The 13,474-nt window shown below is 47.0% G+C and overlaps 1 protein-coding gene across 1 annotated transcript in view; it reads right to left on the bottom strand.

Moving 5' to 3' along the window:
* GLT1D1 (glycosyltransferase 1 domain containing 1) overlaps positions 1-13,474 on the bottom strand; it is a 109,027-nt gene that overhangs the window by 59,317 nt on the left and 36,236 nt on the right. The window contains exons 4-5 of the mRNA XM_006874078.1: positions 4,102-4,104; positions 2,909-2,945 (exon numbers count right to left, since the gene is read on the bottom strand). Coding sequence (XP_006874140.1) covers positions 2,909-2,945; positions 4,102-4,104 — 40 coding nt within the window. The remainder of the gene's footprint in view (positions 1-2,908; positions 2,946-4,101; positions 4,105-13,474) is intronic.

Below are 13,474 nucleotides of genomic sequence, written 5' to 3'. Positions count from 1 at the left end.
GGCAGCCAATTCCGATTTAGAGCGACCCCATGGGACCCTTCCCAACAGCCACATTCGGTTTCTGAGGCTGTGATCTTTGCAGGAACACAGCACCACGTCTTTCCCCTGAAGAGCACCGAGTGGATTCCAACCACTGGAGTTTAGGATGGCACAGCTGAGCACTTCAACCACTGCGCTACCAGGACGCTTTCTTCTCTGGCTGCTGTGTTGTTGTGTGCTGTTGAGACACTGTAGACTGATGGCGACAGGACAGGGTGGACGGTCCCAGCTTCCTGGGCTACACAGCTTTAGGGGGACAGACTGCCACCTCTTTCTCCCACAGAGCCAGTAGGAGGGGCCAAACCACAGACCTCAGATTCAGCAGCCAAGCACAACACCCCCGGGGCTGAAAGGCATAGGAATTTAGAGTTCCTTAATAATGCAAAAGGTTAATGAGCTTGGTCACTAACCAATGTTGTTCAGATGTTCAAGTCTACAGAACAGGACCTAGAGAAAGGCCGAGTGATCTACTTCTGACAACTCATCCACTGAGAACCCTGTGAGCACAGTTCTACTCTGACACACATGGGGGCACCATGAGTGGAATCTACTTATGAAAAATGATCCACTGAGAACCCTGTGGAGCTCAGGTCTACTCTGACACACACGGGGCATCATGAGTGGAATCTACTTATGAAAATGATGCACTGAGAACCCTGTGGGACACAGTTCTACTCTGACACACACACGGGGCACCATGAGTGGAATCTACTTATGAAAATGATCCACTGAGAACCCTGTGGGGCACAGTTCTTCTCTGATACACACGGGGCACCATGAGTCGGCGTCAACTCAGTGACAACCAGTGTTTTGTTTTGAGAACAGGTTTCTCAGGTCTTGCCAATTAAACCCTAAAACCCCACATAAAAATCCTGTCTTGCTTCAACTTCCCAATCACAGCTCTCTGCAACAGGCAATGAGGAATTTATAAAATGTAAATTACATCTTCTTGCCACTGAATTGTTCCAGTGATGACTATTTAATGAGGGCCCGCTCTGGACAGGTGCTTCCCATGCCAGGTCTGCAGCCAACCCTTCCAACCTGCTGAACAGGTTGATTCCTGTACTCACCCAGCTGGCTGCACTGACCAGGCATGGAGAGACCACAGCAAGGCGTGGAGAGACCACAGAGAGAAAGCTCCATGTCTCTGCAGCCCAGCTGTCAACGATCCACTGCGCGGAGAGGGATGCTGAGCCTGCACGGTTCTGTGGCTGCAGGGACAGCGTTACAGTGGGACCCACAGCAGAGACGCTGAAGCGGCTGCCATCGAGTCGGTTACGACTCACAGAGACCTCATAGGACAGAGACGGCCTGTAGGGTTTCCGAGGCCTCGTCTTTATAGAAGCAGATCAGCATGGTTTTCTCCTGTAGGCTGGCTAGTAGGTTCAAAAGCCACTGACCTTGCGGTCTGCACTGGAGCGCTTAACCACTGCACCACCAGGATTCTTCCTTGGGGCTAAAACCAAGATAAACTTTATTGAATTTGGCCCACAGTGCTCCTGTTCCTAGAGCCATCTTCCCACGGTGAGGAGTTTACATACTGCACTCAGAAGACCCCAAATCCAAAACCATGCCCACTGCCAGGATGTCCATACTGACTCTTAGCAACTCTGCAAGATAGCAAGGAACTGTCCCATACGGTTTCTGCGACAATCATTTTTCTTCCATGGAGCAGCTAGGGTTTGAACTGCTGACCTGACAACAGCCCAATGCTTACCTCACGGCACCACCAGAGCTCCCTGTAGGAGACGCCCAGAGGGTTTTTTATAGAAGGGCAAAGACTCTGTTGCACTTTTGGTGAAAATGGCAGATGGCCTGTATACAATACGCTCACGCATTGGGCTCACATTTTAAAGTCAGAAGAAGAATCCAAGTGCATCCGTCCTACCAAGGTGAGAGCCCCGAGTCCTTGCGGAAAGGGAGGCTTTTCAGTGCAGGCAGATGTTGTATCATTGCCCTTCACACACTGTTTGTTTGTTTTACAGATGGAAGGTGCACGGCAGGCCCACGCCAAGCAGCCCATGCACTGTTTGTCCAACAGCGCGTGCTCACTGCATGTCTCCTGGCCCCATGCTGACCTTTCTCACAAGATTCCAAACTTTCCCATCAAGCCATCGCACACCTCAAAGCGTACACCTCAAAGTGGACACTGTGGCTCGGATTCAGTGTCTGCGTAACTTTGATAAGCTCTGGGGAGCTCGGAAATCCATGCAATTCGCAATACTCACTGTATCACGGAGGTCTGCCCGTACTAAGGAACCTGGACGTGAAGGAAGTACTAGTGGACGGTGCTGGCGGTGGTGGTGATGCTGTGCCGTGGAGTCAGTTCCGACTCATAACGACCCTGCATAGGGTTTCTGAGGCTGTAAAACTTTATGGGAGCAGAAAGCCTCATCTTTCTCCTATGGAATGGCTGGTAGTTTCTAACTGCTGACCCTGAGGTTAGCAGCCCACCTCGTAAGCAGTAGCTCTAGACAGCCTAGAGATGGGTTTAACTCTGGTGGCAGGGCAGCCCAGCTACTGGAGGGGAGAGTGGGTCCTCTCTCAGGGGCAAGGGGGCAAGGGAAGCACCTCCGTTTCCAAAATGCACTTTCTATGTACTCTCTGATTTAAACTTTTAAGGATGGGATACTCTCAAGATATCCCAGAGAGGAGAAGAGTAAACAAGACGCAAGGTGTCCCAGCGGGTTACAGTCCTCATCAAACCAGGGCATGTCTCAGATACCCTTCCCCACCGCCACGCCCAGCCAATTTTTAAGCAAGTCTCCATCAGTGGATCATTCCATCCGCACCATCCACTGTATACCTCTAAGCGATTACAACTCTCATGTTTTAAGAAGAAAAGAAAAAAATCTTCAACAATTCTTACCTTGACTCTGGACGTAGATCTTACCCCCAGCGTGCGGCTTTTGGAAAAGAGGGGAGAAGGACAAAACAAAGTGAATGTGATCGCCCAGGACAACTGCGTTTTGGAAATGAAGTAAAGGTTCCTCTGGGAATGTATGGGGGGCGAGGGAGGGGTCCCTACAAGCTGTGCCCACATGTGCCACCAGAGGAGAGCAGCAGAGGCTCGGGGTTCTCAGGAGCGTTAGGTGAAGGCAGGCGAACTAGGTTAGCAGGACAGTTACTAAAGACTCACATCACCTGGGGCGTCCCTGCGCACAGGCTGCCGGCAGAGACCTTGGAGAGCGCGTCCTTCCCAGCCACGTCCTTAGTGGCGTCTCTGCCTCTGGATAGTGTACTCCCCCACCCTTAGGAACAAGAAGCGGGTAGAGCCCGATCTTTGGAAACAGAAACATCAGCCCCAGGGGTGGGTTGGTACTTCTCCGCACGGGACAGGATGGACACGCGTAACTGGTGTGGGCATTTGTACCAAAATGGAAACCTGCCCCTCCTTGTGGGTTTTCTGGTGAGATGGCAGAAAAGCCATCAGAGAGATAAAGAATCCACTTCTGGTGATCCTGTAGAGAGGTGGTGAACCCCAAACCATACTCACTGCCGCAGAGAGGATCTCGACTCAGCGACTCTACAGGATGGGGTACCCGACACTGTCAACCTTGGCGCGAACACACGGCCAACCTCTTTCTCTGGCGGAGCAGCTGGTGGGTTTGAACCACTGACCACCCTGGTGTTTAACCCACAGCACCACCCGGGGTGTAGTTGTGGCATCACTTTAGTAAAACTCAAGGCTGGCTCTCGGAAGTGACCAGAACAGCCACCCAGTGGAGAAGTCACGGACCATGCATGTTCAGTCCTACAATCTAAGTACCCAGACCAATGCATGGCCGACCAGCCAGCCAGAAGGACCTGGGACCGACCCCAGCACCCCAGCTTGAGCTGGCCATTCAGTACACTGACCACCAGAAGCCAGGGGGCCTCTACTAGGTTTCACTGTCCCCGGGATTCTTTGTCCCGCGGTATGGCACATGTCCTTGAAAGACACCAGAAATCCCAGTAGCACTGAGCTGGTTCCGACTCACAGCGACCCTACAGGGCAAAGTAGAAGCCCCCCATGGGATATGTGACGGTGTCAGTCCTGTGGCTAGGAGTCCAAGACTTAACCCACTGCCAGTTTACAAAACGACTTCAAGAATTTCTTCTCTGCTCATTAATCTGTTCACTGTCATGAAAAAAATGGTTCACAGGCACTACTGACATTACACAGTGGAATGAAGAGATCCAAGATAACGCCTTTCGTTGAATTATCATTCCACTGGAAAGCCAAAGGCGATTTTAGAAAATGGCAGTTGGGGCTTGTCAAACCACCCCTCAGTCTGGTGGTGTAGCGGATTAGATGCTGGACTGCTGATCACAAGGTTGGTGGTTGGAACTCACCAGTTGCTCCCAGTGAGAAAGATAAGGCCGCCAGCTTCTGTTAACACTGGCTCACTGTGAGTTGGAATCACCCTGACAGCGGTGGATGGGTTTTGGTGGGTGGGGTATGGTTTAGTCCAAGGCTGACTTGAAAAACTCCTACAAGGAGGAAGTGAAAACACAGCTAAGACTGTCCTTGCTCAGACTTTGAACTCTGAAAACTTTCACTATGTGGCAACAACAGACCCAGTGCCGTCTAGGTCAATTTGTTAGAGAAGGAAGGGTGAACCGGCATTAGTTGTTTTGCCCTAATTGTCATTCGGAATATGCTTTTCAACTGTTGGCATTGTTGTTAGGGGCCATCAAGTGGGCACCGACTCACAGCCGCCCCATGCACAACAGAAGGGAACACTGCCCAGTCCTGCATCCACCTCACAATCGGTGCTGCATTTAAGCCCATCACTGCTGCCACTGTGCCAATCCATCTCACTGGGGGTCTTCCTTTCTTTCTCTGACCCTCCGCTTTACCAAACATGATATCCTTCTCTAGGGACTGGTCCCTCCTGATTATGTCTGAAATACGAGAGACAAAATCTGGCCATCCTAGCCTCCAAGGAGCACTCTGGCTGTACTTCTTCCAACACAGATTGGGCTGGTCTTCTGGCAGTCCATGGTAATTTTAATATTCCCCTCCACACCATAACTCAGAGGCATCAATTCTTCTACGGTCTTCCTGATTCACTGTCCAGCTTTCACATGCATATGAGGTTACTGAAAATACCATGGCTTGGGTCAGGCGCACCTTAGTCCTCAAGCTGACATCTTTGCTCTTCAACCCTGTAAAGAGGTCTTACGCAGCCAATTTTCCAATGCAGTATGTTGTTTGATTTCTTGACTGCTGTTTCCATGAGTGTTGATGGTTGACCCAAGCAAAATGAAGTTTGATAATGTCATTCATTTCTCCACTTATGTGCATTGTGCTTACTGGTCCAGTGGTGAGGATTTTTATTTACTTTACCTTAAGGTGTATCCCAGACCAAAGGCTGTATGTAGTCTTTGATCTTCATCAGTAATTGCTTTATAATTGGAAATACATAAACCTAACACTGTGGGTTTTAGAAGACATCCCCTTTCTCTCTTTGCCCCACCACTGAAAATACATTAAATTGGTATCTCAACTCTATTAAGTACAATGATTTGCATATGCACATTTATGGATTTATTTGTTGGTCCTTGCATAATTAAGCATTATTTACCTTAAAATCCTATAAACATTCGAAAAAATTGGTCCACATCTAGTTCTGCAAACCCAAAACCAAACCCAGTGCCAATGATTCCAGCTCACAGTGACCCTCTAGGACTCCGCAGAGCTCCCCACAGGGTTCCTTCCCAAGGTTGCAAATCTTCACGTAAGCAGCTGCCTCATCTTTCTGTCCCAGAGCAGCTGGTGGGTTTGAACCACGAACCATGTCATGAGCAGACGAGCTCGGTGCCCTCAGGGTTCCGCGGTTGTGTGTAGAAATTTTGAGAACACCCTAAATGATATTTGAAGGTCTTATCCAAGAAAATCACCAAAGAAGTTACAGTATGAACGCAATCTGGGTCTGATTTATTTTTAATCTTTGTAATAAAAGAAATTTGGCAAAAGCCAACTGGGTTATATTGATTCTGAAGAACACTTTCTAAATTACAATGTTCTAAATACAAATTTGCTTTCTTTGCTCAATATTTATTGTTGTTTAACTTGCCCTGAAATAACATAAGATTCAAAGTCCTTGTATATCACTTGCCTTGCCGAATGAGTTAATCGATGCATCAGATGAAGTAGAGAATTGGGTTTGTGTTTTTGTGTGCATGGGAGTAGGGGGTAGTTCTTCAATATTTAATATATACGAGAAACCAGTATTTAATTTGGCCCATGATTAAATAGAAAAAGCCAGTGTCCTGCTGGAGAGACACCTCTCAATATATCTAACTTTGTATTAGACCCAATGGAGTCCTGGTGAAGAACTCGACTTCAAAGTCAGTTTGAACCACAAGGTCGGGGGTTCAAACTCACCAGCCGTTCCTGGGAAACCTTACGCAGGTCACTAAGAGTTGAAGACAACTCAAAGGCACTGAACAGCAATAATAACAATGGATCCCAAGGAGCCCTGGTGGTGCAGAGGGTTAAATGTTGGCTTAGTGACCACACAGTCAGCAGTACAAACCCAACAGGCACTCGAGGGAACAAAGAGGCGGCTGTGTGTGCCCACAGAGCATGGCCCTGCGCCATTCTCATAACTGTTACATTTGAACCCACCGATGATGTCACTGTGCCAATCCATGTCAATGGGGGCTTCCTCTTTCTCACTGACCCTCCACTTTACCAAACATGATGTCCTTCTCCAGAGACCGGTTCCTCCTGACAATGTGTCGAAGTACCAGAGACAACCTCACCACACTTTTTCCAAAACAGATTTCTTCATTCTCTGATAGTCCATTCTGCATTCACTATTCTTCATCAACACCAACATTAAAACGTGATGGTTCTTCTCCAGTCTTTCCCGTGTGTGTTGAAGTGAATCAAGAGTCCATGGAGTAGGTCAGGCACCTCTTAGTCTTCAAAGTCCATCTCTGCTCTGTAACTCTTTCAAGAGGTCTTTTCCAGCAAATTTGCCTAAGGAAAGATGTCATGGGATTTCTCCCATAAAAATGACAGCCTTGGAAAGGCCTTGGGGCAGTCCTTTTGAGTCGGAAGTGACGGGATGGTAGAAGTTTGGTTTCTGGGTTTCTACAGCGCATTCTGCTACAGAAATAACAGACAGCAACAACGAAATAGTTCCCATTCTTTGATAATGCAACTCAGAAGTTACCCTGGCCATCACGAATTGTAATCTACTAGACAGCAACTAGTTAACTAGTTAAGAGGTTACCCTCCAGAAATCCAACTTTCTGCCAATGAAGTCCACAATACGTATTATTTTAAATATACGTGGCAAAAAGATTATTTTGAAATTATACCTTGTGATAATGGCTTCATTCAAGGAAGTGGCAAAAAGCATATGGGCTGTTATGCATTGCCTAAAAGAAATTACGGACACTAAATATAAAGATCTCAAAATAAATCTAGGACATGAAGCACACTCTAAGGGACATGGAATCTTTCTCTCTTCTCTCCCTCTACCTGTACACTTTACCCTTAGAGATCTTTAAAAGAAAATAATGTTCCAGACATACTAAAGTTTTTAAAGTGCGCATCCTCACCACCCAACACCTACAAGTGAACCGGATAAATCAAACTTTCCAAAAGCACACAACCTACATGGGTGACAGGAGTGGGTTGGAACGCTGGGCCTGACTGTACCAGAGTCAATGTTGAACAGCTTCAAAGACGGAGTCCAACAATCCATGAGCCCCAGTGAAATGCCACCATGACAGTGTGGCGCCTCTCCTAGGCCTGTGTGAAAACATGGGGAAAAGACTCCTTGGCGTTTTCATTTGGTTCAAATCTCGCGCTCTGTGGACTTCCTCATGTTCTTCCAGAGCATTCCACCCCCTCTGCCTTAGCCATTCGGCGAATTGGAAGCAATGTTGAGGATCACTCAGGAAGTCTGAGTCCCAGGTCACATGGAAGGTGAACTTGGGATATGTACCTCTTGAACAGAGAAAGCTCAATGACTCTGAATTACAGCCAGACTTTTCCATTACTGGGATACCCCGTGGAGGGTCATGTAGGTGTAGACCGAAATCCGAGGACAGCCCATCTTCATGGAAGGTGTTCAAAACAAGAAGCTTCTTACAAGAGGACCAACATCTGGGGTCTCACAAAACAGGTAAGCAGGCTGGCCTACGAACTCTGGATTCTGGAGATGAGGCAGAGGAGAGCTTTGTGGGTTTGGACTGTGGTAGAAACGACAATAAAAGATGCGGTATGTGTAGTTCCTACTGCTATCAGGACACTGAAGAGATCACCCGACGTGAAGCTGAGGGCCACGTGGGGGAGAAGGCCTTTCCCTCGCATGCTCACTAACGCCCAGGTGGATTTCCCAGCTCACCTGTGGGGCTGTGAGCTGGACATGGCACAGCCGGTGAGGGCCATCTTGCCGTCCATAGTTTCTTTTCCAAAGGAGTTGGAGGGCACGTAGAAACTAAAATTTGCACACACCACCACCTTGCTAAGGCAAGGGAGATCAGAGAGGCCCCTGAGGAAAGGGACTCAACACTCTTTTATATTTATAAAAAAATAATTAAAAGTCACACCACCAAGCAAGTGAGGTTGAACACCAACCTCAGAGGAGAATAGACCACACGCCATTTCTGCTCATTGTATCTTTCTGAAGGGGATAACAAATTCAAGCAATATTTACTCAACCTCTAGATAAAAATAAAATTAAATTTTAAAAAACTCATAAAGGTTCATAAATAAATATGTGAATGCAGTGAAGTTTCTCTAAGCAGAGCACTTATCAGAAAAAGTACCATGATGTGCACCTTTCTATAGGCCTGTGAGATTCTGAACACAGGCAGAGACATGTTAAACCATATTCATCATTTCTGCTGGAAGAAGACACAAGGGGGCTTCCAAAAGTCTGTGGAAGTAGGCAAGTGTCTTTTAATTCCACTTTTCCACTGACTTTTTGAAGCCCCTTCATATACTCTTTGCTTCTTTTCATTTTAAGCTTTCTTGGATAAAATAAAGGAAAACATTCTAAACCTAGAATAGAACTCAATGACTCAAATTTGTATTCTCAATTCTATGACATAATGTGGTAATAAATAAACACGATTTAAAAAATCAAAGGTCTGTGTAGGAGACCTTGAAATTTCCACAATGCATGTAGCACAGTTGGAAACTTACAGTGAATCAAAATTCTTTAAAATGTTGGCTGTAATATCACAGACTGCAAGTATAATGCCACCCCAAAGCATGACTGCTATGGAGTTTGAGGGCCAACTCTTACCAACGTGGCAGAACTGGAAGGAGCCCAGGGGGTCCATACTTCACAAAGCAGGAACTAGGTCAAATTAAGGCTGCTGGGAACCATGCTGAAACATAACTACCTGAGCCGAAACCAAGGCATTTCAAGTGCAAAGAGATAAAACTCCCTTTACTGAAATCCAATCTAATTTGTATAGAGGTATTCACAGATAGATGAGAAACGCAAACACAGCCTCAAAAATGGGATTTCAGAATGAGCACCCTGGGTTTCTCTGAGGGCAGAAAGCCTGGTCAGATACAGAACTAGTAAATGTCTGGGAACTCCTGAGTCTCCACTAACGCGCAGAGCTAGCTGTACGGTCCAGGACACAGACTGCATGTGGCATTGGGCTGGTCTCTGATGCGCTGTGAGAGCAAAGTGCTGGAACTCAAGTCTTCCTGTGGTAGGTGCCTTCAAGTGGGTTCAGACTCAGTGACCCCATGAACAACACAAGGAAACACTCCCCGTCCTGCCCATCCTCAGTCATTACTGTGTGAAACCCCATGTACAACACAACGAAACACTCCCGATCCTCCCCATCATCAGTCATTACTGTCTGTGAGACACCATCAACAACACAAGGAAACACTCCTGGTTCTCCCCATCCTCAGTCATTACTGTGTGAGATCCCATGCACAAAACAAGGAAACATTCCCGGTCCTGCCCATCCTCAGTCATTACTGTGTGAGATCCCATGCACAAAACAAGGAAACATTCCCGGTCCTGCCCATTCTCAGTTATTACTGTGTGAGACCCCATGTACAACACAAGGAAACACTCCCAGTCCTGCCCACCCTCTGTCTTACTGTATGTAAGATCCCATTGTTGGAGCCACTGTGTCAGTCCGTCTCATTGAGGGTCTTCCTCTTTTTCACTGACCCTGTCTTCTCCAGGCACTTATTCCTCCAGATAACATGTGGGAAGTGTGAGAGACAAAGTCTAACCATCTTTGCTTCTAAAGAACATGCTGGCAGTACTTCTTCCAAGATAGCTTTGTCCGTTCTTCTGGCAGTCCATGGGATAGTCAATGAACTTCACCTACATCACAATTCAAAGGCAGGAATTCTGCTTCGGTCTTCCTTATTCACTGTCCAGCTTCTGCATGCATGAGGCAACTGAAAATACCATGGCTTGGCTCAGGCATACCTTAGTCTTCCAAGTGTCATCTTTCTTCTGTGACACTTTAAAGAGGTCTTTAGCAGATCTGCCCAGTGAAAAACACTGTTTGATTTCTTGATTGCTGATTCCATCGGCATTGATTTTGGATCCAACTTAACATGATATCCTTGACAACTTTAATCTTTTCTGCTCCTCACGATGTTGTTTACTGGTCCAGTTCTCAAAGTTGCTGTTGTCATCAAGTTGGTTCGGCTTCATGGGGACCTTGAATAGTATCCAAGGAGGAGCTGGGGGGTTTGAACCACTGACTTGTGGTTAGCAGTTAAGTGATTGATTATCCTGTAGCGGCAAGCCAGTATTCCTTATGAAGTTTTGCAGCTGCTGCTGCAAGTCATGAAGTCGGTTCCAAGTCATAGCGACCCTTTATGGGTTTTCACGGTTCTAACTCTTCAGTGGAGCATAAAGCCTCACCTTTCTTCGAAGTATGTCTAGTAGATTCAAACTGTTGACATGGTGGTTAGCAACACAATGTGCAACCCACAAGGCTAACAGGGCTCCTTCTCAAACTCTCAGTGACACAGTAGGAATCACCTTAGTAATTTTACAGCAATGATGAGCACTGGGCTGTGAACCACAAGGTTGGTAGTTCAAACCCACCAGCTGTTCCTTGGAAACCCTACGCAGTGTTGCTCTGTGTCAGAACCAACTTTATGGCACTAGGAGTTGAAAATAAGTTGAAATTGTAAGATTTTTTTTTTTTTTTTTAACTACAGTTGCCTAGTACAGAATTTGACCTTGCCCAAAGAGATGTCTGGAGTCCTGATGTAGGATGAACCCTGGACTACGAATCACAAGGCTGATGGTTGGAACCCATCTGTTGGTCCTTGGAAACCCTATATTGGCACACTACAACTCAGAACTGACTAGATGGCACTTTTCACAAGGAAGAGGGGTCTGACCTGTGTCCTCAAGTCCTTAGTCCAAGCTCATTGTTGTGTGTTTGGTTAGGGTGGGCTCAGGCCACACCAGAAAGCCCATCAGTGTGAGCTGGAGTGGTGACTTGGGTCCCACAGCATCAGAGGACCAAGTTAGACCAATGGGGATGAATTAATGAAGCAACATTGCTTGTGCCATGAGCCCCGATGGGACCCGTACATGGGAGCGCGGGTGAGCTTCGCTGGTTAGGAATCTTCCACGGGGTGTCACGAATCACTTCTGGGAGGGCACAGAGCCTGGCTTCCTGAGGACAGGACCCGGAAGTTCTACCTTTGGACACTTCCCCGTGAGTATATCTCTCTAGCAGATATTAACCTGCATCCTTCCCCATAACGAAGCATCACTGAGTGTAACAGAGCCTGGTGGCACAGTAGGTTAAGCGTCAGACTGGTTAGACCCCCACCAGCTGCTCCACACGAGGCCCACTGCTCCCCTGTGATGCCAGCCTCAGAGGGCATATGGAGTAGCTCCGCTCTGTCCCACAAGGTCGCTGTGGGTCGGGGTGCACTCAACAGGTGTGGCGTTTTGGGGGGTTCTGGTGAGTGTAACCGCTTCTAGTGAGTTCTGGGGGATACTTCTAGGGAAAAGTCAAACCCAAGCTGGAGTCTCCAGAGGGCAATCATGCGGCCATTGCGGTTACCTTTGGTGACGACATTAAACAGATAGCAATGGTGTTGTTAAGTGTTGTTAAGTTAAACACAGAAATGGTGTTGTTAAGAGCCTTTGAGTCAGTTTCCGAGGAGCAGCTGGTGGGTTTGAACTACCAACCTTGTGGTTCACAGTCCGGTGCTGATCCTACAGCAGCACACCAGGAGACGAATCTGTATTACTAAAATGAATTTTATCAAAGGGCTTCAAAAGTTTGTGGGCAAATGGGATTAAAAGATATGGAATTTTCCCAGGAAGGTTTTGAAGTTCCCTCGTATTGACTCTTTTAAATACAGCTGGCAGAAACTGTCCATACAACGTTGACGCTGGTGGCCCCCATGGCCCATCCCTCAGATGACCCCGGTATAGAGCAGACGCCGTCAACACGAATGTCCTAAGGGGACGGGCCTTCTTACTGTTGTTGATGCTGTTGAAATTAGACATAGCAGAACATGTATCAACTCAGCGATTCGACATGTACAATACTGGATCACATTCTTCAAATTGTACAGCCCTGCTCAGCCTCCATTTCTGAGGTGTCCCTCTCCTCCAACACAGACTCACCCCCACCCAAAGCCTCCGGTCTCACGCATCAAGTTGTTGGGAACAACTGATTCCATAGATTTAGTTTTTCTGTTAAAAAACTACAAAACACAGGCTCATGGTGAACACTTCTTACTAGTTAAGCTGTTGTTGTTAATTGCCATCGAGGCAATTGTGACCCACAGCGACACTGAAAGTGTTTTCCAAGCAGCTGGTGACCTGGAACTGCCAACCTTTCGCATGTTTTAAAGAATTAGCTGAAACTGTTGGTGGCGCTATGGCTTAATGCACTGGAATGCAAAGTTGCTTTGAACTGCAAGGTTGGCGTTTCAAGATCACCAGCTGCTCCCTGGAAATCCTCTAACAAGATCACTATGGGTCGGACCTGACTGGATGACACTTAACAATAATTGATCTCTGTGGACTCCTGGTGTGGCGCTGTAGATCAGCACTGGACTGCAAACCACAAGGTTGGTAGTTCAAACCCACCAGCTGCACCTCAGAAACCTTATACAAGGCATTTAAGAGTCAGAACTGACTTGATGGCACTGAACAACAACAACGGTGGTCTCTCCCTGTCCAGAGGAAAAACAAGGGGAAAATATAAAAAATGCATGGAAACAATTAATTCAACAAACTCACAGACCACATGACCACCATTCTCCACAATCGAGACCAGAAGGACTAGATGGTGCCTGGCTACCGCTAGCAACTGCTCTGAAAGAGATCTCATTACAAAGTCCTAGAAAGAGTGGGAGAAAATGTGGAACAAAACTCAGTATCTGAACCTTGAGGACATAATGCTGAGTGAAATTAGTCAGTCACAAAAAGAGAAATACTGCATAGGACCACTA

Source organism: Chrysochloris asiatica, unplaced genomic scaffold (genome assembly GCF_000296735.1).
Source record: "Chrysochloris asiatica unplaced genomic scaffold, ChrAsi1.0 scaffold00261, whole genome shotgun sequence".
Taxonomy (NCBI): Eukaryota; Metazoa; Chordata; class Mammalia; order Afrosoricida; family Chrysochloridae; genus Chrysochloris; species Chrysochloris asiatica.
This window is presented reverse-complemented; position numbering and strand designations above follow the sequence as displayed.